At 37.1% G+C, this 26,020-nt stretch overlaps 4 protein-coding genes across 8 annotated transcripts; 2 read left to right on the top strand and 2 right to left on the bottom strand.

The window, feature by feature from the left end:
• Positions 1 to 505: 505 nt before the first annotated feature.
• On the top strand, positions 506 to 3,285 carry LOC125202746 (protein RER1A-like). 4 transcript variants are annotated; one of them, XM_048101202.1, is made up of 5 exons: positions 506 to 624; positions 1,014 to 1,383; positions 2,554 to 2,734; positions 2,866 to 2,957; positions 3,073 to 3,285. In XM_048101202.1, the coding sequence occupies exons 2-4, from the start codon at positions 1,034 to 1,036 to the stop codon at positions 2,917 to 2,919; spliced, it is 585 nt and encodes a 194-aa protein (XP_047957159.1). In that variant the 5' UTR covers positions 506 to 624; positions 1,014 to 1,033; the 3' UTR covers positions 2,920 to 2,957; positions 3,073 to 3,285. The 4 variants fall into 4 exon arrangements, with proteins under 4 accessions (XP_047957159.1, XP_088920430.1, XP_088920428.1 ...); XM_089064304.1 differs by having other exon boundaries at positions 3,050 to 3,285; XM_089064302.1 differs by having other exon boundaries at positions 2,866 to 3,285.
• Positions 3,286 to 4,158: 873 nt separating this feature from the next.
• Positions 4,159 to 5,889, bottom strand: LOC125202737 (isoflavone reductase-like protein). The gene is made up of 4 exons (XM_048101184.2): positions 5,579 to 5,889; positions 5,356 to 5,490; positions 4,891 to 5,128; positions 4,159 to 4,682 (listed from the first exon to the last, which is right to left on the bottom strand). The coding sequence occupies exons 1-4, from the start codon at positions 5,753 to 5,755 to the stop codon at positions 4,312 to 4,314; spliced, it is 921 nt and encodes a 306-aa protein (XP_047957141.1). The 5' UTR covers positions 5,756 to 5,889; the 3' UTR covers positions 4,159 to 4,311.
• A 5,847-nt stretch (positions 5,890 to 11,736) lies between these two features.
• Positions 11,737 to 14,722, bottom strand: LOC125202293 (isoflavone reductase-like protein). Of its 2 annotated transcripts, none has more exons than XM_048100672.2 (5): positions 14,504 to 14,722; positions 14,244 to 14,366; positions 13,663 to 13,900; positions 12,604 to 12,807; positions 11,737 to 12,053 (listed from the first exon to the last, which is right to left on the bottom strand). In XM_048100672.2, exons 1-5 carry the CDS (start codon positions 14,684 to 14,686, stop codon positions 11,887 to 11,889), a joined length of 915 nt encoding a protein of 304 aa, XP_047956629.1. In that variant the 5' UTR covers positions 14,687 to 14,722; the 3' UTR covers positions 11,737 to 11,886. The 2 variants fall into 2 exon arrangements, with proteins under 2 accessions (XP_047956629.1, XP_047956628.1); XM_048100671.2 differs by having other exon boundaries at positions 14,244 to 14,378; positions 14,504 to 14,721.
• Positions 14,723 to 21,364: 6,642 nt separating this feature from the next.
• Positions 21,365 to 25,961, top strand: LOC125196196 (tubby-like F-box protein 5). The gene is made up of 5 exons (XM_089065133.1): positions 21,365 to 21,649; positions 21,717 to 21,804; positions 22,036 to 22,168; positions 22,235 to 22,811; positions 25,947 to 25,961. Exons 1-5 carry the CDS (start codon positions 21,365 to 21,367, stop codon positions 25,959 to 25,961), a joined length of 1,098 nt encoding a protein of 365 aa, XP_088921259.1.
• The last annotated feature ends 59 nt before the right edge of the window (positions 25,962 to 26,020 follow it).

Raw genomic sequence — 26,020 nt, 5'->3', positions numbered from 1 at the left:
AGTAGATGGTTTGATTCATAAACAATACACACTCTTTCATCTGTCTCATAGAATTAAGCTCGAGATTTTTTCTCAATCTCTCTTACTTTATTATTTACGGATTCCGTCATTTACTACTTTATATTTAACTACCTTTTCTATTTTGCTTGCTTAATCAATTACATATTAAACTTAGTGTTGTTACCAAAAATTTAATTATTGTGGGACGAAAAAATTGAAGTGAACAAGAAAGGAAAAAGAGTTTCTGTAAATGAAAGTAACTATTTGTATAGTACCATAAATAGTAAGTAGGTCTCATATTTCACTAACTCAATTCACTCACATTTTATTATAAAATCAATATAAAAAAATGGGTCTCACATTTCACTGACTTTTTCAATTAACTTTTCTTTACATTTCGTGTCCGGTCAAAATGTGACTCTTAATCGGGGACGGAAGGAGTAATATGGATTAAAAATAAATAAATTATTTTTATGGGATAGGGGCCCAGACATTCAAACAATCACACGTGTATATGTATTTTATTTGGGTTGTAATATTTTTGAGCAAAAAGGAATTTCCCCCAACAAACAGTACAAAGAAGTTCGCACGATCGCATCAATTTGTATCTTGCATATAACTGAGGTTCCTTCTGCTCTCCCTATATTATGCATATTTCTTCTTTGTATTGTGCTAATTCCCTCTCTCTAAATTTAATGTTGTTAATATGGACATATTTGAAATTGAAATGAATTGCTGATTACGAGGTTATTTATTTTGAAGAATTTGTGTTAATTGAAGGGGTCTGCGCTTTTTTTTTTTGGAATTTCAAAGCAATTGAGGGTAGTTACAGTACCAGTAAAACTTGCTCATATGCAATCAAATATAGAAATGTGAATTTACCACTTCTGTTTAGAATTGTGGAAAATAATTTATGTTTAGTGATTGTTGTTATTACTGTGTGGAAACAATCATCAGTTGATGGTTGGTTGTTGATAGTTATATAATTGATGTTGATTTTCACTCCAATTCAGATTTAAAGCAGTGAAAAATAATGGAAGATGTTGTGACTGATACAGCTGCTCCAGAGTCACCATTGGCAAAGTGGAGAAACGAAGTCTCGAGGAAGTTTCAGCATTATTTGGAAAGGTCGAGTCCCCATACAGCTCGTAGGTGGCTCGTTACACTTGCTGCTGCAGCAATCTACATCTTGCGTGTTTATTATGCTCGGGGGTTTTACGTCATCTCATATGGCCTGTCAATCTACATCTTGAACTTGTTGATTGGGTTTTTGTCACCCAAGGTTGATCCCGAGCTGGAACTGCTGGATGGCCCCTCTTCGCCTACTAAAGACTCGGATGAGTTCAGGCCCTTTGTCCGTCGCTTGCCTGAATTTTTGTTCTGGTTCGATACTTATGTCTTTTCTATGCTAAACATTTCTTGTTGTTGTGTATTTTTAAGCTATGAGTTGCTCAGTTTGTTACTTTGGCAATTATAAAGTACTCCCTCCAATAAAATGAGGTTTTGTTAGTAAAGTAGAGAGAGAATAAAGTAAGAAAGAGAACGCCAAAAAAGAAAGTGATTCACTTATCTTGGGACGTCCCAAAAAAGGAATATTAATCACTTAGCAGGAAGAGAAGGAGTAGCTTATACTCCATTATGCAGCATATGCTTAGTGAATATATTTGCAACTGTAGCTGCACTTTTTTATGCTTCATCAGTTTCTGTTGTGCATTAAAGGGAATCAATGAGAAAATAGATAGAAAGGAATGTAACTCTGTCCCATACTAGATGTCACTCTTTCCTTTTTAGTGTGTCCCACAAAAGTTGTCACATTTCTTCTTTTGGAAAACGTTCCCTCTCACATCAATTATAAAATTATATTTTCTCTCACCACTTAATACACAAAATAACATCTCCTAAAATCCCGTGCCATCTCCCAAGTGTGACATCTACTATGGGACGGAGGGAGTAGTATCTAGCGTTTAGTGAATATAGTTGCAACTGTAGCTGCAATTTTTTATGTTTCATCAGTTTCTGTTGTGCATTACAGTGAATCAGTGAGAAAATAGATGGAAAGGAATGTAAACTAGACGTAGTATTTTGCGTTTAGTTTCTCTTTTAAGACCTGTGTTTGTGCTAGTACTAGCACAGCCATGACTCAAGTTCATTTTTTGTTAAATTTGGTTCCTTCTTCTGATTTTGTTCTGTGCATATTGTTATTTGAAATATATACATTTTCATAACCATATCCATATCATATCGAACTTAACTAAACTTGCCTGTCATTGACTGTCAGCATGAGAGGATTCGTTTTCTGGTCTTAGTCAATTATTTCATCAATTTTTTTCTGATTTCTGGTCTTGTTTTGAAATCTGGAGCTCCTAGTATTTTAATAATGTAATTGATATAAAATTTTGATGAAATTTAAATGTCTCTAGAGAAAGAAATCTGAAAGCCCAATAATTTTAGGAATGGAAGTTAATTGTGGATCTGGAAAATGCTTACATATTTTCCCTTTTTATTGGCAATGAAAACACTTTTAATTATGTGATTTTCTTATAATCTTTTCAGGTATGCAATCACAAAAGCTTTTTGTGTTGCGTTCCTCTTAACCTTCTTCTCCATGTTCGACGTCCCAGTGTTCTGGCCCATTTTGTTCTTTTACTGGTTTTTCCTTTTCTTTCTCACAATGAAGAGGCAAATCACACATATGATCAAGTATGGATATCTCCCATTCCGCTGGGGAAAGCAGGTGATCGCTCTTGCAATTTTAGTAATGGATGTATAAGTTGGTTTACATTTATTTAACTATATGAAAAAGTAGTTATGCACTCGTTGGCCCTTGATTAATCTACCATTCTTTTCATGTACATTTGAAAACAGCGGTACGGTGGGAAAAGGTTTGCTCAAAGCACAAGTGGTCTTTCAAATGACTGAGTTCATGTGCAGAATATATACCAATGGTGGAACTTTAGGTGAAACTTTTGACTTGAAACGTGCACGCTTTTAACTGTTGTAAATATAATGATTTTTTTTTTTGTATGATGAAAATATTGTTAATGGCAAGATAATCAGTTCGATCATAAGCAGGCAACACGAAATCCAGAAAATCATGGCTGGTCTGCTGCTAAGATGGTTTGGCTGAGTATGGAGTTCATCTAATCCATTTCTGTGGATGAAGAACTCTAGCTAAATAGTTGTAGATTTGGACAATTAATAGTTGTAAAACCATGTTTATATGTATAGTAATCTGTGGGGATATAATGTGATTACATAGTAGATATAGAATCTATGTTTTAAGTACATGAGTTTTGTGCAGTTATTAGGGTCCTTTTGTTACACATAATTGAAATTGATTTGGAATTAAAATTATACGGAATTGAATTTGAAGGGTGGAAGCTATGTTTGCATCCAATATGGGAAGATGTAAGTGTAGTTCTTTTGCGCGGATGTTAATAATTGTTGGAAATTCTGACAATAAATAATTTCAATACCATATTTATTTCATAGTACTCCTCCCGTTCCATTATAAGTGAGAAGTATTCTTTTTTGTTCGTCCCACTATAAGTGAGGACATTTCCTTTTATGAAAAAAAATAACTCTCTATCTCTCTCTTATTTTATCTCTCTACTTTATTCTCTCACTCATACTTTATTCTTTCTTTATTTAATCACAAAACACTGCTATCTAAGAATCCGTGCCTAAAAAAAATGTGTGACCTATGGTGGGATGGAGGAAGTAATAATTTCAGATTAAACGATAGATATGGATTATGAATTTAGTTTATTTATCAATTCATTGCCGAGTTGAAAACAATGTGCTGAATGCCTAAAGATTATCACCTAAAACGTTGTCTGTTGTTTTTTAGTGTGTTTATTTTAAGGTGATACAAATGATTTTAACCTTTTAAGGCTTAAAGAATATCTTGAGAAAGAAGAAAGTAGAAAAAGACAAATGTCTTAGGATCCAATATTGACTGTAAGAAATAAAATAAGCAAGGTCGGCTATGAGAATCAATGTGTAGCCGGCAAAGGAAGACTTGGCTATGATGCTACTTTATTATATACTACATCCCTACTCTCTAATTCATTTTGTCACTTAGATAGTTTGAATTACTAAGTAGTAACACTCTCAAGCAAAAAAAGAAACAATAAAATTGGTCATCTCATATCAACATTAACCGGAATGAAATTGGTGTTGTCTATTTAATTGGGCAATTTATTCATTTCTCTTATTGAAGCAGAGTCAGAGTTTGATCATTACAGATAATAGTATGATGACAAAATAAGTAGAGATCGAGTGATAACAAAGTGCCTGAGAAGTTGGGAGCTACAGAAACCGATTGAGGTAGTCATCGACGGTAGTGTAGTTGACATCAGGATAGAGCTGGGTAGCCTCAACCCCGAGCGTTGGATTGACCTCATAATAGGTCTGATCACCCTTAATGAAAGCGGAGTGGTTGATCGCCAATAAAAAATTCACGGGCATGGGCGACTCTGGAATCATCTTCAGAATTTGATCCCCTGGTTGGTATGTTTTCTCGAGGGTTTTTCCGATCTTCTTCTCCCAGCAAGCAACAAGCTCATTGAATGAGTATATGTTTTGAGATGGCCTAATGTAGAGGATCTTGTTCAAAGTTCTTGGATCAACCACAGTTTTGATAGTGTATGTGGCAATGTCACCTTCCTCATTGAACACAGCTACAACCATATCATCAATTAATAAACATCCCAACTCACAATTAAAAGACTAGTGGAGGTTCAAACCATCCCAAACTAAGAACTGAAAAATGTAGTGTGAGGCCTTTAGTGGTGTGTCCCAAATCAACAGACCATCACAAGACTTGCACTAATTTGGATGAAACATATATATATATATATATATATATATATATATATATATATATACCTTTAACATTTCCATCTCCTGGGATGACGACTTTTTCCCGGGGAGGAGCAGTGGTGCCCAGTTGCAGAAAATTGGAGAGCGCGAAGCCAGAAAAGAAGTTGCAAACGACGTAGGTGTAAGGAATGCCTGCTGCTTCTATCTCTCTGCGAAGCTTCACTCTCAATTGGTAATTTTGGTTAATGGGATCCACTGCACGACACCGATCGGTATCGCTTCCGAATTCAGAAGGTAAGAACCTCTGCAACAGTCAATACCAAGAAAAGAATATCTGGATGAGACGTGATTAACAAAAAAATGGCGCCCTTATAGACAAAGATATCCAAATCGGCATACCATGTTAAATTCGGTCACGTTATCCAAGAATATACAAATGAGACATGATTAATAACATTTCTAAGAAATGAGGGGATTTTCAACAATATTGACAAAAACATATATGTATTTTAATTAAATGGAAGAAGGTACCTTAACATTTCCAGCCTCTTTAATTGCAGAGATAATATTGTGTTGATCAGCAATTTGCATGAAACCTACAGTTGATATAACCACATCCACTTGCTTTATAGCCTTCACCAAGCTCTCATAATCGTTCAGATCTCCCTGCACAAATCCAACATTAATTTCACACTTCACACTTCACACACACAAGTCAACAACAATACACACACTCATATATAGATGAACATACAATTAAGATGGTGACACCAGAATTCTTGAAGCTGTGGATGAGTTGGGCTTTGGTTGGATCAGAAAGAGTGGCCTCTCTCAACAGAGCAAAAGTGGGGTGACCAGATTTTGCACTAGCTTCAACTATGAACTTCCCAATGTATCCTGTTCCACCAATTATCAAGATCTTCTCTGCCATTTTGCTATGTATATGTATAAACTATTAACCAATGATGAATTAAAGAGTTGTGATGGGCTCAACTATAAATAAGCAACCATTAGCTCTATAATATTATTCTAGCCAAAGAAGTTGACCCAAATATTGGTCTCTCTCGATCTTTAGGATTTCATTTTGATTTCTAAACTGAGCATGATTTGAATGGGAATTAATATACTATCACGAAAAATCAGTATTTTCCACATGAAAAGTATTGTTGCATTTTTTGACTTTCTAGACTCATTGGATTACTAAACCCACACTTGACTTTCCAGAACATTCGGATGCGCGCCCTAATATGTACTCCCTCCGTCCACAAAAAATGGATCACTTTGTGTATGACACGAGTTTTAATGTAGAATTGGTAAAGTAAGAGAGAGGAGGAGAAAAAATAGGTAAAGTAAGAGAGATAGGGAGAAAAAGTGGGTAAAGTAGGAGAGAGGGAAGAAAAAGTGGGAAAAGTATGAAAGATAAACTTTCCATTTTAAGAAAGTGATCTATTTTTTGTGGACGTCCCAAAATGGCAAAAGTGATCTATTGTTTGTGGACGGAGGGAGTACTTTATTTCTATTTTAACTTAAGGTAATATACACGTAATAATATTACTTGTGCCGCTCTGAAGGTTGATTATCTTTAGAGTTTAAGTGGTAAAAATGTGCATGAAAAAAAAAATACATGTACAAGTTGGATCGTTTGTCCTATGACGATACAGTGTATTGAAAGAGCAGGTTCATAGTGCAGGGGTTTTCAACCAGTGAGGAGGATTCCTAAGTCGACCTAGTTGTGTCGTTGGACCTTTGCCTAAAACCTGTTATCAAAACTTCAACCCACTTCTACTGGTTAGTATATCAGAGTAAAGGATTGATCCCACAGAGATGGATGTAGGTGAGATACACTTGCGATGACAATCGGGAAGGGTTGGTTAGCTACCACACTTTTGGGGTTGAGTTTACTTAGGCGATGAAATAAAATGGGACTCTACCTATCCTGACTAGTAATTAACTAAATGATTCATGCAGCGCGATGTGTATGTGAGGTTGTGAAGCCTGGACTATTAGTGTGCATGTGAAAAGTGAAAACTTACCCTGAATGGATAGACAAAGCAAAAAGGAATAACTGACTCACGGGCTGATACTGCCTAACTTGCAGAAAAGAAAACTGAAAAACCAAAAGAAAATTAAAAAAGTAGCTAAAGTAAAGGGTGGTCCCTAGGCTGATTGTGACATTTTCTTCTTCACCAAGTAAACGAAAAAATTATTAGAAAACTAAACTTCCATAGATGAATGCTTGAAGTCGGAATCAATCGACTTAAATCTAACCCAAAATCGCGACTCTAAACTTAGATTTAGGCAGAAATTAAATCCATGCAACTGGTAAAGTAAAAACCAACAGGCGTGTGCACAGATCAGCATGCATGGTGGCAGATCTATGCATTTTTAGAAGAAACGATTGATTGAAACCTTTAGAAACTTGAAGAAACACTAGATCTAACTTAACTAAGGCAGATCCAAACGCTTGACCAACAGAAATCAAAGTAAAACTACTAGATCTATCTAACTAGGCTGAAAGAAAGCATAAGCAAGCTGAAACGTAAATAAAAACCATAAAAACTCCATTGCATTCAAGATTATTCAACCAAAAGATGTTTCCAACAAAGCAACAACTGAAATCTAAGTCAAGCGCAAGTGAAAACAAGTACCTATACTAAGAAAGCATTAAAGGAAAGCATGTAAAAGGGATGTTGTGCTCCTCAAAGCGATGAACTTCTGGAACGAACGATGGTGGACTAGTTGATCGGATGGTAGACTCCCTCTCAGGTGGCCGGAAACTTTAAGTGAACACTAGCTACGCTAAGCTAAGAGAATGCATTAAAGCTTATCTAAGAAGTGCACTAAATTTTATGAAAGAAATGGTCTAAGCATGGACAATGTTTCTTCCATGTTGATCTTCTATTTATAAGGAGGCCTGCCCCAATCCCTAGGGTTACTCCTTCTCTTGACTTGACAATTATTCCCCTTTCTAGATGGATGATCCTTTGTAGCAATTCACTCCATCTTGTGCTTAAGCTTTATGGTATACATCCTCATCAGTATAACATCTTTTTGCGCTCTTTTCACCTGAATCCCTTTTGACCCTTTTCCCCCTGACTTGGTATCTCATCTTGCACACTTTAGCAACTATTTTTGCAGATATTATCCTATACTGACTAGTAACCAAGGCCTAAAACGAGACTTATCATGTATTGAGGAAAAATTTAAATGCGAATTACTAAGAAGTAAGAAAATTTGAATTTGAACACGTACTTGCTACATTTAAATTTGAACACAATTAACAAGTGAAACGTATGATTTTATTCTTTTTGATATGGTACAATAACTATAATAAGATAATGACACAATATGATATGATTTAAGCGTATTGCGAATGAGATATGACACACCGACATATTATACCAGAGATCGTGTCACATCACTAATCTGGGCTGGATTTTCTTATTTTCAACTAAAAAAGTGAATATTCTCTAATTGAAAAATTTGATGGCGTGACCATGGAAAATTCTTCTCACTAATTTACTTACACACGATGTCAATGTAGCCTGCAACTCGTGGACTGGCCCGAATCATCATTTTATTTACTTACAACATATTACCCCTAATCATTATTTTATTTATAACTTGTATCATTACACTACACTGCACTGGTAATGATGTGGAGCTCACTCTTCACTAGCAATACTTAGACTCTCATTTATCTCTCTCTCTTAGTTTACCAATTGTGTCAAAACAAATGTTCATAGTTGATATGACCACGTGTGCTAGACGTCAAGGGTGGCATGAGCCATGGGTTGATTTGGGCCAAAGATGAAAGAGAAGACAAGCTAAGGATCCAACAAAGCTAGAGGGCCTCCCGACGATGCAAGGAATAGAGACGGCTCGAATTTGAGGACAAATCATTTCCAAGAAGGGGAGGATGATACGAACATGGGTGCCCCAAGAAGAGGGCAAAGTCATGCCAAGTAACTAAATTGCAACTGGAGCTGCATTCAAACAGAAATCGACTTATTGAGATGACGTCGAAATACCCTTCAAAGACAACCAATCTCTTCTTCTTCAAAAGAGCTTCGCGTGAGTATCTTACACGCCTCGATCGGAGTTCGGTGGAGGGAGTTATGGCCCATTTACAAAATTCGCGCATTGAAACGACGAGGATTCCCGAGAGAACGCCCGGACCGGGCGTTTTGGCCTGTGACAAACGCTCGGTCGGGCGAATCTGCCGATACTTAGATTTTGTGGGCCAATTTTCTATTTTTGGAACCTTAGTATAAATACCTTTTGATGTCATTTCATTTGCTAGATTGTGATTGAATTAAAGTTATCTCCCTAGTGAGTTTTTTCTCTTTGAGGAATGTATTCAATTCCTTCCTTGAAGGTTGCTTGTCTCAATTTCATAGATTGATTCAAGTAGAGGTATGCATCAATGGGGTGTATCCATTGAGTAATGGAGCCAAGGGGTGATAGAGCTAATGAAAGTTGTCTAGGGTTGTTTCCATTGTTTTGGTCAAGGTCCTATGGTTGTAGCTCTTTTATCTCATCTTTATACACATGCTTTTCATTCCTAATCTACCATCCTCTCTTGTTTAGATTCAATTTTGGTTGGATATTTTATTATCTTTTGCTTTGTGTTGTGAAATTGAAAATAGCCTCACAAAAAAATTGTTAGATCAAACATCATCAATGTGTAAATTCTTGGGAAATGGATCATAAATCACAAGGATCCACATCAATAGTAGTTTTTAGAGCATCTACAATGGTTGGCGAGCGACCGGCTAGCCGATTCCCGGTGCTGGCCGGTCCGCTCGCCGAACCATTGCAATCGGCTGGCCGAAGCGCTCGCGGATCCGTTCGCCGCCATTGTAGGCTAGCGAGTGGCGAGCGATCGGCCAGCGCACATTTTTATTTATTTATTTTTTTTTAATTTTCGAAACACTATATATACGCGATTTGAACATCATTTTCATTTGCACCGCTTGTGTTAACGAGCTATCTCTCTCTCTTAATTTCTGTACAAGAGCAACAACGCAAAATGAGTAACGCGGGTGGTAGTAGTAGTAGTAGTGATTGCTCGCCTATACGTCCGGTGAGATAGACCGGCTGATACAGAGGGCTTTGCAGCCGGCGGTACCTCGACCTCGACCAGTTGTCCACCGCCGAGCAGTGATTGCTTGGGATCACGTAGTTGCATATCAGCGGTTATATGACGACTACTTCACAGAGCAACCGCGGTTTAACGCCAACCTGTTCAGGCGGCGTTTTAGGATGCGCAGGGAGCTGTTTATGCGTATCGTTGACGCTTTGAAACGTCGATATCTGTGTTTCCGCTTCAGGCGCGATGCGGCTGGCAGACCCCTATTCAAAAGTGCACTGCGACAATCAGGCAGTTGGCCTACGGAGGCGGGGCAGACATGTGGGACGAGTACCTCCACATAGGTGAGACAACTGCCCTGCAGTGTCTGAAGAATTTCTGTGAGGGCGTCGTTGAAATATTCGGGGACGAGTATCTTCGAAGCCCTAACTCCCAAGTCTGTCATCTGATGCAGATGCACGGGGAGAAGCATGGGTTCCCGGGGATGGTAGACAGCATAGATTGTATGCATTGGGAGTGGAAGAACTGTCCCGCTGCCTGGAAGGGGTTCTACACCACCGGCTACAAGGGAAAGAATCCCACGACGATCCTCGAGGTCGTAGCTGATTACCGGCTGTGGATTTGGCATGCGTATTTTGGGGTAGCCGGGTCGAACAATGACCTAAACGTTCTCAACTCGTCGCCCCTTTTCAATTAGCAGTGCCAGTGCCAGGGCGTCGGTCCGACCATCAGTTTTGTCGCCAACGACAACCGGCATGATATGGGCTACTACTTGGCGGATGGGATATACCCTAGGTGGCCCGTCTTTGTGAAGACGATCAGATGCGCAAATAAGGACATGAAGGCCTACTTTGCGGAACGACAGGAGTTGGTACGCAAGGACGTGGAGCGCGCATTTGGTGTGCTCCAGGCTCGATGGGCGGCAATTAAGGGTCCAACCGCCAACGCGTTTGTGGCATGTCGACTGCATTGCTTCTATAATGTACGCCTATATTATCATGCACAACATGATAGTCGAAGATGAAGGTGTACAACTGACTAGTTGGGCTAATGACGATGAAGCCGGTCCAAGCCACGGCGTGGCCACCCCAACGTACGACGGGGGTACCTCACGATGAAACCGGCCGCCTCCAGGCACATGCCGACATGCGCCAAGTGGATGCCTATATTCAACTCCAAAAGAATTTAATTGAAGAGTTGTGGGCGCGGAGGACTGCACGGCGATAGTTGTTTTTTGTTTTATTATGTATTTTTTTAATCATGTAAATTTCTTTTTGGACGCACTTTTTTTAATTTAAATGAAATTATTGCATTTTCCCGTATATGTGTCGTACATGTTGAAGAATGATTTCCTTTTGCTATTTATTTAGTTATTTTGTTTTTACGTCTGGTTTGTTTGAAATGCTTCTATAAGTATCAATATACTCCTCCGTTTGTGAAATATTGTTCACTTTTATTATTTCGGTCCATCCTTGAAATGTTAGTTCACTTTGCTTTTTTTCACTTTCGGTAAATGTAGCTCACTTTCCACTAACTCATTACACTAATATTTTATTATAAAATTAATATATAAATGTGGAACCCACAAACCTTTAACCTTGTTTACTCACTTTTCTTCATATTTTTTAAAACTTAAAATCATGTCGAGTCAAATGTGCACTCACTTTTCTTCACATTTCTCAAAATTCATGTCGAGTAAAAAGTGGATACCATTTCATCAACGGAGGGAGTAATGCTTATTAGCAACAAATTAACTCAGAAATTATCTAACTCAACTTAGTTTATCTGAATTACTTGTATAGTATTCATGAACTCAAACGAAGAAGAAGTGGAAGAATTTATAATATAAGCGTTATTCACGAATTTAACGTACATGATAGATCCATAAATGTTTCGAAGCACACATACATATATTAGTAATATAAAAAGGTGAATTAGAGGTTTCCCATTATAGATGTAGTCGGATTAATTCAGACAAATTGTTGGAGGTATTCATCCACAGTAGTATAGTTGACATCAGGGTAGAGCTGTGAAGCCTCGAATCCAAATGATGGCTCAATCTCAAAATATGTCTGATCACTCTTCACAAATACAGAATGGTTGATCGCCAGTATTATGTTTATTGGCATTGGTGAGTCTGCAAATGAATTGATTGGAGAATTGATAGACATTTAATATTGATAAAGAATATATTCCCTCCGCCCCTAATAAATTTGTCACCATTTGACCGACCCAGCACGAGTTTTAAAAAATATACTCCCTCCGTCCCCCATTAGGAGTAACACTTTGACCGGACACGGATTTTAAGAAATGTAAAGAAAAGTTGGTTGAAAAAATTAGTGGAATGTGAGACCCACTTTTTTGTATTGCTTTTATAATAAAATGTGAGGGAAATGGGTTAGTTGAATGTGGGACCTACTTACCATTTATGGTAAAAATGAAGTGCTACTCTTACTTGGGGACGGAAGGAGTAATAGAGAATGGATTGAAAAAATTAATGGAATATGTGTACTACTTTTATATAGTATTAGTTTTATAATAAAATATAATTGAGAATATGTCAGTGGAATATAAGATTCACTACCAAAAATAGTAAAAGTAAAATGTGACAAAAATTTTTTAGGACAAATAAAAATGGAAATAAGCGATAAATTTTCAAGGACAAATGGAGTAGAGGACATGAATACCTGCAATCTGTTGAAGAAGTTGGTGTTCAGGAAGATAGATTTTGTGGAGGGTTTTGCCGATTTTGTTCTCCCATAAAGAAGCAATCTCATTGAAGGAGTATATGTTTTTGGGAGGCTTGATGTAGAGTGTCTTGTTCAATGTTGTTGGATCATCAACAGCTCTAATGGTGTATGTGGCAATGTCACGTTCATCGTTGATCACAGCTGCAATAGCGAACAAATTAGCAAAAGATAAAAACGAAATAATGAATAGATGGTAGTGTTAGAAAAATAACTAAATCCTAATGCATAACCAAATAACTAATTCTGGAGGTTATTTTTAGATACGAATTAGGTCATTTGTTGATCGATTCAGTCCAGGTTATTTGTAGATCGATTTAGTTCATAACACGGAATGCCAATCTTAGATCGATTTAGTTCATATGAGGGTTATCAACCAAAACAATCTTAAAAACACTTACAATGGACTTCCTCTGTCCTACCAAAGATGACCCACTTTCCTTTTTAGTTTGTCCCATCAAAGGTTCATTACTAAAAATGGAAAGTCTTTTACCTCTACTTTTTTCCCTCTCTCTTACTTTATTATCTTCAATTAATACATAAAATAAAACTGCATAAAATCTCGTGCAGCTCATGGAAAATGTCATCTTCCTTCGGACAGAGGAAGTAGTAGTATCTAAAACTGACATCTATGTTTTTAATCTTAATATTTGATTTTTGATCTAATGGTTCGATCTAATCTAGTTATATGTTACTCCCTCCGTCCTTACATGTGACAAATTTCTTTTAGGCATAGGTTTTTAGGTATTGGTGTTTAGTTGTTAAATGAAGAGAGAATAAAGTGTGAGTGAGAAAAAAGTAGAGAGAAAAAATAGGAGAGTGGATAAAGTATGAGACAGATAGAATGTTGTTTTTTTGTTATAAAATGAAATGTATCACTTATGAGACGACCTAAAAGGAATACGTCTCATTTATAATTTATAAAGTGACAAATGAATCGTAGAATTTATTTATTTTAATTATCACTGTCCAAAATGAATAAATATCTTTTTAACCAACCTTTGGCATTTCCATCTCCAAAGATGAGGAGTTTGTCTCTAGGCGGAGGGGGGATTCCTGGCTGCATGAGCGTTGGCAGAGAATAGCCAGCAAAGTAGTTGGCTGAAACATAGGTGTAGGGAATGCCTTGTGCCTCTATAGCTCTCCGGATGTCAACCTTCACCGACCATGCCGATTTTGCCGGCTCCACCGCCCGGGCACGATCAACGTCATTTCCAAACTCCGATGGCAAGAATCTCTGTGCCATTATATCATTTTTGTTAATGGCTATAGAATTATTTATCTACCGCGCTATATAATGAATCCCGTACTTATTGTTACTACGTGTAATTAATAATTTTTTTCATTTTTAATAAGAGGATTCTGCAATTGACTAACTCATTATATTGACATTCTACTGTTTAATTAATATATTCTGATCCATTCACTTTTATACTAGTATTACTTTCCTTTCCTTTATATGGTCACAATTTTTTAAACCTTAAACTAGTCAGAACGTGTCTTTTATTCACGGGTGTAGGGAATAAGTGATCTTTTTTTGTATGATGAATGGCCCACACAATAGTGGAAAGTGAAATGACCTTAATATTTCCAGCTTGCTTAATAGCAGCAATGATGTTGACTTGATCAACCAACTGCATCTGACCCACCGTGGATATAACCACATCCACCTGCTTTATGGCCTTCACTAAGCTCTCATGCTCCTTCAAATCACCCTATTATATCAGTCAACTCGACTCAATTAAAAAAAAAATTCAAAGTAAGCTAGGCACATAAAATAGCCTACGATTGGTAAATGAAAGTAAAATTTAAAATTAGAAAAATAAAAGGTAAATAATACTTTGATTATAGTGACTCCAAAATTTCGGAAGTCTTGAATGAGTTGTGATTTAGCAGGGTCATCAATTGTAGCTTCTCTCAACAAAGCAAATGTGGGGTGCCCAGATTTCGCACTCGCGGCTACTATGAATTTACCGATATACCCTGTGCCCCCGATAATCAGAATCTTGCTTTTCTCCCCCATTTCTTTATTTTTTTTGAAGAAAATTTATATATAGATCAATATATACCATGGCTGCATCTTTATATACAAGGGAGGGGTGAAGCAAAACTACATAATTGACCTTGAATTTGTGCTAGTTTTGAAGGATGCTTAGTTACTAATATATGACAAATTTATGGTATGCTTTGGTGCATGGTTGGTGTCTCATGTGTGTCTCTTATATTTGAAGTAAATATTGTAAGTCCAGTTAAGTTTTGTGGTAAGGTTGTGTCAATTTTATTAGTTGCCACATTACTATATGATTGGATGGAAGCATTGCTATGAAAAAGAGAGATGAATGAAAGAGTGTCAAACTGTCAACGAGTAAACATGAGCAAGAAAACATTACTACAATTTATAACACATTAATTTATAATTATTAGGGGTTAGTACACATTAATTTATAATTATTCTTAATAAAATTTAAAAGAAATGGCTATTTAGAGAAAAAATTTAGATTAGTATATAACCCATTAAATTAGTTTAATGAAAAACTTAAGTATATACTCCCTCCGTCCCGCTTTAGCAGTCCCATTGACTTTTCTGTCCTCTTTTTGTAAAAATGATAAAAAATAGTTAAAGATGAGAAATGGTAAATTAAGAGAGAGGTATTATATAGAGAAAAGTGTTATCTATATTATTGTTTCTCTTACTTTACCATTTATCCACTTTAACTATTTTTTATCATTTTTACAAAAAGAGTACAGAAAAGTCAATGGGACTGCTAAAGCAGGACGGAGGGAGTACTATATTAGCAAATGTATCACTTAGCCCAAAAAGTGAAGAAATAATCGTAGAAATGATTGAATTTTAGGTTGAATTTAAATTTCGTAATTAGAGAATATGTTAATCTCATTATCTATAGTAAACAATAAGAGATATTAAAGAAATAAGAAACTGTAGTAAAGAAAAAGAATTGCCTATAGAGAAAGAACAGTTTTTTTGTGTGTAACACACTATAGCAAATTTGGTTCTGAAAAATTATGAATTTTAGTAGTATAAATTTATTAATATGCTATATTAAATAAATTAATATTAGTATATTTAAACACCAATAAAAAATTCTAAAATGACAAAACCATAATGGTCCATGCATTGAAAAGAGAGTTGAAGACACTTTAAGGGCGTGTTCATCTTTAAGGTAGTGTTCGGTTTCCAAGATAAAATAATACCAAAATATAATCTAGGATTGAGTTGTGAGATTATTTTAGTCATAGGGGGGTTAGCTATGACTAATTATCCCCTGATTATCCATCTAGGATTTAGTTATTGGGTTGAATCTCATGAACCAAACACACTACAAATTTAATCTCGGATACAATTTTGCAACCGAACACCCCCTAAGTTTATAAGTACCAAGAAATTGGCTCATTTCTGGGCGTGTCTAGGTGTTCAGTGTCCAAGTTATATATCCGACGAGTCCTAGAATTCAACCATGGCTCGCATTGTTCACTTGAGGGATAGGTAGAATCCAAATCTGCACAGAAGATAGGTTTTTTTATCTGCATCGAAAGTCCCACCCAGAATTGATGCCAAAATTCCATATTTGCCCCTCAAAATATTTCCACCCCCCCACCCCAATTCGTAGTTGTCATTGCAATCGAAGCTACAATCATCATTCTGGATGTTGCCCTAGTTTTGGTCGGCACTGCTCGAGTTACCAATTATTGTACTATCGGAAGGGCGATTGTGGCCCATAGAGCGTGGCTTCTTCTGCTGCCGAAGCCTTCTTCTGATGTCACAAAATCAGGATATTGAATACAAAATGATGAAAGTCATATTTATAGGATATAAAACATTTAACTATAATAATTTTAAAATTTTATGTTTAAACTCAAACATAATTAAATATATATTTTGAGAAATTATAAAGTATATTTTACAAATAGAACATATCTTATATTTAATATGTTAATTATTATTTATTGTTCTACTAATAAAAAATATAGCATACATGTTTATTAAATACTATAAAATTGAAGGTTTCTTTAAGTTATTTATATCATAAAAATAATTATTGAAATATCGAATTATGTGTTCAATATGAAAAAATAATAGACAATAGTTGTATGTAGGTCTAAACCACCAGGGCCAGTCCATCGGGTTTCGGGTCTGGCCCACTCTGGTTGCGTGATAATTAAGTTGTAATTTTATCGGGTTGAAAATTGCCAATCTTAATCTTCTAAATTTGGCTAGCTATTCGGGCCAGCCCTCAGGTTAACACTTGTGCTCCATCAAAAGCTCATACTTATCAGGACGAAGAGAGTCAGATTTTGGATTGAAGATTGCTACCAGGTTTTGGACCCCGGTTCCCAACCATGTGTTAGGCCTTTGCTCGGGTTGTGCCTTTGTTGCTATTGCATGTGTTTCTTGAGCTATGTAGGTTTTTGGTGTTGATTCGGTCTTTTGTTATTTGGTTAGGTTGTTGTTGTGTTTTCAGTTTTTACGGTTTAGCTTTTGACCGCTTGTCTTAAACTTTTGCTCGCCAAATACTGACTCGGCCCTTTTTTAATTAATAAAAAAAACATCGAATTTAATTTGCGTATTCACCTTAAAAAATGTAAAAGGATGACATTCAATCCGTGTCAGCACTCGGTTTGGCGTATTTTATTTCCGCTTGCCAATTCTATTTTTTAGATCTTAAAAATTCATTTTGAGGCTAAAATGGGTGAGCCATTCATTGAACCTAATCACACAAACTTGACATTGACTCATCGAGGGCTTTATTCCAAGCCCTCTTCATCCACTCAACATGGGATGTTTTGAACCACAGAGAAAAATGTCTACAAATGGATATAATTCACAAATAAGTTTGATTTTGTTCATATAAAAACTCTTTATCTATTTTTACAAATTAATAAGGAATATTTTGTCAAAATGTGCTCTTTGTTGTGCTAGTCGCAATGTGTATTTGCTTATCTTATGCATTTATATGATATTTTTTATTTGTATTTAAATGTATAAGAATCAAATAATTCTAATTATTTTGCTTAGTACACATATAGTATACATGTTCATTATAGTAGGTGACATAGTCTATTCTTTGTAGAAGAGAAATTTTATTTTACAACCCAAATAGTCTTTGATTATCTCTTGTAAATGATTGCGATGTCAGTCAGTATATTTCCACCTAAAGAAATAAATGACGATAGTGTGGGATAATAATTAAGAGAAAATAAAACTCTAATATGATAATGATCTAGGATGTGTTAAAAACGTTTTTAACATGCCTTTCTATAGGCAATAGACCTAATTCCATAACAAAAAAGAAAGGTGAAAGGAAACTCTTATTGATAGATGAAAAACAAATCAATGCCAATTCATATTGGTCGAAAACTTTTCGTCTACCTATTTTATTAACTAGGAAAGTAAATAACTATCAAAATAATTTAAGAAAACTCTAGATGAATGCCATCTAATAAGAATTCTTGTTTTTTATGAAGCCATAATTTCTTCGGGCTCAATTTTCATAAAACTACTCATCTCTTCTTCAAATTCTAGCTCATTGGCATGTAATTTAATTATGCAACTTTGGGTTGGTCAAACCATCACCTGCAATGGTCCTCTTGAATCAGCTTCTTGAATAAATAATGTTATTCATTTTTGAACTTCTTAGCTCCCTATCTTGTGAACGATCCAACATGCACTTGAATGTCATGAAATGATGATTCACGAGATACATCAAAGCATTCAGGCAACTAAGTACTTAAGATTCAAGTAGTTATCTCCTACACTGGATGTGAATACCATTAGAGAAATGAAAAAGCATGTATTCGCGTCCTTAAGATGTTAAGCACGTGCTTAGACAGCCTTTAACGAAATTTGTATTTTTGTTCGGCCTATGGGAACCAGCATACGGCGGCTTTTTTTTTTTTTTTGTTTTGTTTTTTCAATTTGATATTGGATTGATAAATTATATCGTCAATTTTCTTCTAAGCATGCATATGACTAATTATGAAATTTTGAATTATGCATGTTCTCTATTTTCTTTGAAAATTGAATTTCGATTTAGGACTTATATTATTTGTAAATTTTTATTTTAAGGATTTAAGATATGTAACTTTAACTTTTAGGATATAAATTGTATAATTTGAATCCAATTGGGGTTTGTGTTGTTATTTGTTGTTTTTATTATGTAATTTTTTAAATTTTGTAATTTTAGTTGTGATTATGAAATACTTCCTATGTCCGCGATTAGGAGTCCCATTTTGTCATTTTAGTCCGTCCGCGAATAAGAGTCACGGTTCACTAGTACTGTAAATGGTAAGAGGCCCCCACATTCCACTATCTAATTTCACTCACATATCATTTAAAATTAATATATATAAGTGAGATTCATATTACACTAACTTTTTTTTACCCACTTTTCTTAACATATCTTAAAACCCGTGCCAGATGAAAATGAGACTCTTATTCACGGACGGAGGAAGTAATGAATTTTATTTCACAAGTAAATTTTATTCTTAATATTAGTACGTTAAAAGAAAGAAAAAGCATAAAGGTAAATAGAGTAAATGAATTGTACGCACATAGTGTCTAGTGCGTAGTGCAAATGAGCAAATAGAAGTGTTCAAATTTAAGGATTTTTGCGAGGCACTCGGCTATTGAATTTTGGTTCTTTTGAAAAATCATCCACTACTTATATATTAATCTAAAAATAATATAACAAAATTAAAATAAATACAATAGAAATAAATTCATCATACCTTATTTATTAAAATTACATGCGAATGAACGTGGACTTTGCTAAGATTATATCCGTTGACAGGGGCGGAGCCAGGATTTCAATTCGACGGGGGCAAAAATATATCTAAGAAGAAATTTTAATAGTTTGAGATAGGGCATTTATAAAGAAAATCATAAATTTTTAAAAATTACTCTATGAAATAGTACTACATGAAATATATGAGGAGGGGCAAATGCCCCTTATCCCCTCCTAGTGGATCCACCCCTGTCCGTTGGTAATCACAATCAACTTTTTAATAAAATACTCATTTCTGTTTCATCAACACATACAATTCTCAATTTATTAAAACTTTTATTTTCATCAATTCTCTTTTAACTCACAACCCCAATACATATTTTCTTTTTCATATACTTTTAATCAATATAAATTATATAATTTTATTCAAATATATCGAAAAACTCATATAAAAATTATAAAATTTGTTTTACAATCAAAGAATCATTTTATCATTTTAGATTATCCACTATTTAAAGAACTGTTTTCTTTTTTCCACTTTAGTATATGGACCATAGTTCTACTAACGTTCTACACTCGCAATTATATAGGCATTTGAGATGACACGTGTATTAATGCATAATTGGTAAAAATGATGGACAAAGGGAATATGAATGAGATAAATTGGAGGCAAAATTAACAAATACTCCCTCCGTTCCACTTTAATTCACACCAATTTCTTTTTTCGTCCGTCTCCAATTAATTGACACCCTTATTTTTTTACTACTTTTGATAATGGACCACACATTTCACTAATAAGAGTCTCATTTTTCCAATTTGGTCCGTCCGTGAATAGGAGTCTCGGTTTATAATTACTATAATGGTAAATAGGCCCCACATTCTATTATCTCACTCTACTCATATATCATTTAAAATTAATATATAAGTGATACTAATATTCTACTCCCTCTGTCCCATTAGAAATGAAACGTTTTCCTTTTTGATCTGTCCCATTAAAAATGAAACGTTTCTAAAAATAGAAACAATACTCTCTCTACTTTTCTTTTCTCTTACTTTACTCTCTCTTCATTAACTCACAAAACAACATTACATAAAATCCTGTGCCGAATAGCAAATGTTGCATATTTAATGGGACGGAGGGAGTACTAACTTTCTTCCATCCACTTTTTTAACATTTCTTAAAGCCTGTCCCGGAAAGAAATGTGACTCTTATTCGTGTAGGAGCGAGTATATAAAAATAGGACTCACGTTGCACAAACTCTTTCCATCCACTTTTTACTATATTTCTTAAGACCCGTGCTAAGTTAACCGGTGCCAAGTAATGAGGGACGGAGGGAGTAGAGCCTTCGAAAATAACAAGTCACAACCCATATCCCTTTATCAGCTCTTTCCCTCTTGTTCATTTTCTGTCACACATTCTGCTGATTGTTAGTTTTAACGACTATGAAAGGGGTTGGAAATTATTATCACCATACAAAAGATTAGAGAATACCAAATCAAAACGACACACAGAATCAGACATTTTTCGGACACCCTGTTGTCACTATTGAGTTTTCACAAAAAGGAAAAAGGTTGTTCAAAAATGGGAAAAATCTAATCTTTGCTGAAATTAGTGGGGAACGTGGCGGGAGTAATTCTTGGGTTCAGTTCTGATCCACTGTATTTGTCTCTTCAAAATTTTCCCTACACATTGAGGCACTTTTCCTTGGAGAAATCTTGGGACTCCAATACTCATCAATCAGTGTGTATATATGGGGGACAGCAAAGCGTGAAAATTACTTATTTTACAGCTTCCCATTTTTTTTATTTCTTGCTTGTTTTATGAGTTTGATGATTCCTGCTCTTTTCTCTTTGTGAAATATCTGAAAGCATGGTTTTGATTTTGGTTTTAGTTTTAGCTAAAGGTGTCCTCAATTTTGGCTTTGGGGGTTTGTAGTTTGTTAGATTTGTTGCTTTAGATGGCATTGAAGGGGAAAAGGGGCATAGATGAGAAGGAATGTGGGCATAGAAGCATTGATCTTAGTGTGCAGGTGGTAGAGGAGCAGAGCCGGTGGGCCAGTTTGCCCCCGGATTTGCTTCTTGATATCATTGTTAGGGTAGAGGCTAATCAGCGTGTGTGGCCGGCTCGAAGGTCTGTGGTGTGTTGTGCTGCTGTTTGCAAGTCTAGGAGGGGGATAGTTAGAGAGGTCGTTTGGACACCCGAGCAATGTGGTTTGCTTACTTTCCCTATGTCTCTTAAGCAGGTAAGCTAGTTTTCTCCCTACGTGGTCTTTGCTTCATCGTTGTTGATTGATTGAAAATGTGTATCAGCCCGGCCCAAGGGATTCTCCGATTCAGTGCTTTATCCGAAGGGAAAGGGCAACCTCGACTTATAGGCTATACCTTGGCTTAACCCCTGGCAAGTGACCATCATCTCTCTCTTGGAATACAATCTATGAATTGATGTTTTGTGTTGTGATTTACATGTATATGCTAGTCTTGTCTTGATTTCTTTTTATAATTGGGGGCCGTTTGCTAAGGTAGATAACTCGCTTACCTTAATGATCTAAAATGCGTGTTCTCATCATAGTTGGAGTCTTGGCCTTGGCTCGTCCTAAAATGCGCGTTCTCTATTTCTGAATCTATGCAGCTATTTCGGGGGAAGCCAGTAAGTTTCTGTTAGCAGCGAGACGAATCAAAAGAGCGACAAAAACAGATTTTGTCATATCTTTTGCAGCAAATGATTTTTCTCACACCAGTGATTGTCATGCAGGCAAACTAAGGTGTCTTGCTTTCATTTCTATCCTCATTATAATCCTCTTGTTGAAACTATAACTTTATGTGACCAGATCCAACTTTTTTGGCTCCAAATTCTATGTTCACGATTCTCGGCCTCCCTGCAACACTCCTATCCAATCGCACCGTTGGTTGGGGAAAAGAATTTCCCCCAAGAAGGTGGCACCAAGAATACCTATTTGCAGCTTTAATGTTGCAACTATTGCTTACCAACTTAATGTTTTCCGCACAAGGGGACCAAGAAGGATGAACTGCACGATGCACATAATTCCAATATCGTCAACTGAGGAAGGTGGAAGTGTGACATTTGGTTGTGGTCACGATGAAGCTTTTAGTCCCTTGACAGCTACCGAAATGAGAAAACAGGATTCTGCTTCCGACGTCCCTATCAGAGGAAAGTCGAAACAACCGTACAGCAGCATTGGTGAACCACTCATTTTGAAGAACAAAACTCCGAGATGGCATGAGCAGCTGCAGTGTTGGTGTCTCAACTTCAGAGGACGTGTTACAGTGGCTTCGGTCAAGAATTTTCAGCTTGTAGCTGCCGGGGAATCATCAGAGAATGTTCCAGCTTCAGAACAAGAGAATGTTATACTGGGCAGAAGGGTTATACTGATCGTGGTTGTGCTGGTACTGACCCTGGTTTTGGTGGTGGGTGTTATGTTGAGGTCTTGGGTTAAATTGGTGCTGGTTTTGGTTTTGGTTCTGGTTTTGGTTGTTTCGCTGATGGGGTGGCACATAAGTAGGGTTCGAGTTCTGGTTTTGAGAGTTTTGGTTCTGAGGATGCTGGTTCCTTCCTACCCAGTTAGATTGGTAGTCAGGGTTTGTTGGTCCGCGGTTGGGATATTGGTTCGGTTGGGGGTTGGGTTGATTTGGAGCCTGATTTTGGTTCTGATTCTGATTTCCATCTCCCTATCGGAAATTTTGGTGGTCCCTCCACGGTGCATCTCTTTGTTTCCCCGGAATCCAATTGCCGTTGGAATTGTAGTAACCTGCGGCATTCGCTTGCTCCACATCCGGCGAGTTGTCCAGCTGATCATATGGTAATATTGGGGCTTCTTGGCCTCCAGTTGGAGAAGGTGGTGGAGTGTTCTGCTTGATTGCAGTCAGCAATTCCTTTTTTAATTCATCCATCTTCAAGCCCATCCGTTCCTCCTGGTCAGTAGCCGAAGCATTCGCTACCCTTTCTCTGCCGTACCCATCTCTCGCGTTGTCGTACGTCTTCTTCGCATTCAACAGCTTGCGTAGCACCTTTTTAGCTTCACTCACTCTCAACTGGGTGAAATCACCACCAGATGATGAATTCGCCAGATCCTTGGTTTCCTTGTTCATCCCCTCATAGAAGGTGTGGTGCACCTCTATCTCCTTCATGCGATGGTTGGGGCATGACTCCAGAAGGCTCATGTACTTCTCCCAGTATTCGCTCAGAGTTTCATCATACTCTTGCCTTATGCACGATATTTTCCTCTTCAATGCACTTGTCTTTGAAGACGGGAAAAACTCGACTAGGAAAACTGACTTGAAATCGGCCCATGTATTGATAGAGTCGGCTGGCAGGCGCATGAACCAAGTGTTGGCCTCTCCCTTTAGGACAAAAGGTAGAGCTTTCAGTCTGTAATCGTCCTCGCTCGCTCCTGCTGGCCGCCTCTGCGCCTTACAGATTTTGCAGAACTCATTTAAGAATTCGTATGGTCCCTCGTAGCTCTTCCCACATTACGTCGGTAAGATTGCGATAACGTGGGGTTTCACATCACAGGCGGTTTGGCCTGGGGTAACCACTATGGCTTGTGGGGGATCTCCATCGGCATGCGCGGTAAGTGTCGCGAGCTCGGGATCGTCCTCACCTTGGTCAGCCATTCTCACTAGTGTTCTTACTGGTTGGGGTGGAAGCTCCGGGAGTTGGTACTCTAGCTCCTCTTTTTCTTCGTCGCTACGCGTGCCTAGGTCGGACAGTGCCGTCGACAGGCCAGAACGAGTGGTAACGAGTATTGTTCCTCGGGGAAGTATCTTGGTCTCCACTGGCTAGGAGCTGAGCCACTTCTCATAAATTGAAAACAAAAAGAAAAGAAAAATTATAAACAGTATGTACGCCAAAAAGATCACACACAATAACAAGTATGAACGCCATCCATCCCCGGCAACGGCGCCATTTTTGAAGACCAGGTTCTTTGTCCTAGTGGTTTTCGTATGTGAATTGGAGTGTATCCAACTGATCAGGAAGTGATTCCCGACCCAGCTGAGTCGTTGGTACGATAACCGGGACCTGGCTTCAAACAAATTTCCTCAACCCATTTCTACTGGCTAGTATAATGGAGGTAAGGGTCGAATCCCACGAGGATGGACACGTTTTGATAACTGTGGTGACTTTCCTGGGTGTTTTGGTTAGCTACCACGCTTGGGTTGAGATTTTACCTAGACGGGAAATAAAGGTGGTACTCTACTGACTAGTAGGCGGGAAAATAACAGACATGTGGGAGTGTTCGTGAAAATAGGGGACAAGGTGTATCAGAGACATATGGAAAGTGGACAGTTACTAAAAGAGGAAATTTAGGCTACAAGGTATATCTGTTGGCTGGGGCTCTCTGACAGGTCTGGATAGTACATCTGAAAAGTAGGGAACAAAAGTAAAAGTAACTTAAAAGTAAAAGTGGTCCAAATAAAGTTGATTTTGACGTTTTCTTCCTTACCAAGTATTGACAAAAATCATATGAACACAGACACCATAACTAAAACTTCAGATTCATAAATTCAAACTCAAAATCCATCGATTAAAATGCTTAAACTTAAATTAAACGGTAAAAATGCAACTTTACTTCTACTGGCTGACATGCAAGGTGGTAATCACAACGCAGAAAAGAACTCATGCACGAAAACTTGGCTAAACATAGCTACACTTTGAATCAACAACTCTCGATCAGAAAACACTTAGAAATTGAAAGCAATGACTAAATCTAACTTTCCTAGGCAGAATGAAGCAAACTCGAACCAAAGTGACATGCGAAATAGAAACTTCATAATGCAAATGTCGGAAAATAACAAAGTACTTCGAAAGAGCAACAACGATGAGTGTTTGCAAATAACTAACGATGAAAACAAGTAAACTTTAAACTAAGAAAGCGATAAAGATTGTTTTTGCAACTCCGGGCGATGACACTACTACACTGCTACGATAACTGGCTGGAACGACGGACTGATGACTTCTCCGGCAAACTCTGGACGTCAAGTGACCATGGCTGTGGCGAGGAATGAGAGGTGGGATAATGCTGAAAGATGGATCTTCTAGAGAGAATTCTACTAAGTGTGATTGTCAAACTCCGAACTGAACTTTGAACCGACTCTAAAGGGGCGTTGATCGAACTTTTCTCTCTCTCCAAGTGGCTTCTTTTATAGGGAGGCTTGCCCTTGCTTTTAGGGTAGACTTCTCCCGCGTTTTGACCTTTTTGCCCTTGTCAATGATCATCCCAGCTATCCTCCTTCTCCATCTCGAGCCTTTTCTCTGGCATGCATCCTGGTCAGTATCGCACCCTTCTGGCGCCCTTTTCACTTGCGTCACCTGAATTGTTTCCTACTGACTTGGATCCTTCAATCCTGCACACTTAAGCAACTGTTTTGCAGATAATACATGCATTTCATGACATACTGACCAGTAATCAAGGCTTAGAATACGACTTATCAGACGTCAAGGATATGGTTTCGCTTTCGAAGCTTTTGTATTATGGATAGAAAATTTGACTTAAACCATTTGGATTTGTGTTGTTTATGTAGAACATGAAATTGTAATTGTAAGCTATTACCAAATGCTTTGCTAACAGTGACTATGGAAAATGTTGGTTTATTTA

The sequence above is a fragment of the Salvia hispanica genome, chromosome 2 (genome assembly GCF_029641045.1).
Source record: "Salvia hispanica isolate PSC_SH4W2 chromosome 2, Shi_PSC_v1, whole genome shotgun sequence".
NCBI lineage: Eukaryota > Viridiplantae > Streptophyta > Magnoliopsida > Lamiales > Lamiaceae > Salvia > Salvia hispanica.
This window is presented reverse-complemented; position numbering and strand designations above follow the sequence as displayed.

Bases quoted from the DNA above. Each gene is read 5' to 3' on its own strand.
- LOC125202293 (XM_048100671.2), bottom strand. From the start codon at position 14,686: ATGGGGGAGAAAAGCAAGATTCTGATTATCGGGGGCACAGGGTATATC. The intron at 14,379-14,503 runs GTATTATTTACC...CTGATATAATAG, and splicing joins TTGGAGTCACTATAATCAAA to GGTGATTTGAAGGAGCATGA. The intron at 12,054-12,603 runs GTATTCATGTCC...ATTCATTTGCAG, and splicing joins ACTTCTTCAACAGATTGCAG to ACTCACCAATGCCAATAAAC.
- LOC125202746 (XM_048101202.1), top strand. From the start codon at position 1,034: ATGGAAGATGTTGTGACTGATACAGCTGCTCCAGAGTCACCATTGGCA. The intron at 1,384-2,553 runs GTTCGATACTTA...TAATCTTTTCAG, and splicing joins TTGCCTGAATTTTTGTTCTG to GTATGCAATCACAAAAGCTT. The intron at 2,735-2,865 runs GTGATCGCTCTT...ATTTGAAAACAG, and splicing joins CATTCCGCTGGGGAAAGCAG to CGGTACGGTGGGAAAAGGTT.
- LOC125196196 (XM_089065133.1), top strand. From the start codon at position 21,365: ATGGCATTGAAGGGGAAAAGGGGCATAGATGAGAAGGAATGTGGGCAT. The intron at 21,650-21,716 runs GTAAGCTAGTTT...AATGTGTATCAG, and splicing joins TCCCTATGTCTCTTAAGCAG to CCCGGCCCAAGGGATTCTCC. The intron at 22,169-22,234 runs GTGTCTTGCTTT...TTATGTGACCAG, and splicing joins TGTCATGCAGGCAAACTAAG to ATCCAACTTTTTTGGCTCCA.
- LOC125202737 (XM_048101184.2), bottom strand. From the start codon at position 5,755: ATGGCAGAGAAGATCTTGATAATTGGTGGAACAGGATACATTGGGAAG. The intron at 5,129-5,355 runs GTACCTTCTTCC...TGACTGTTGCAG, and splicing joins AAGAGGCTGGAAATGTTAAG to AGGTTCTTACCTTCTGAATT. The intron at 4,683-4,890 runs GTATATATATAT...ATATGGTTGTAG, and splicing joins AGGAGATGGAAATGTTAAAG to CTGTGTTCAATGAGGAAGGT.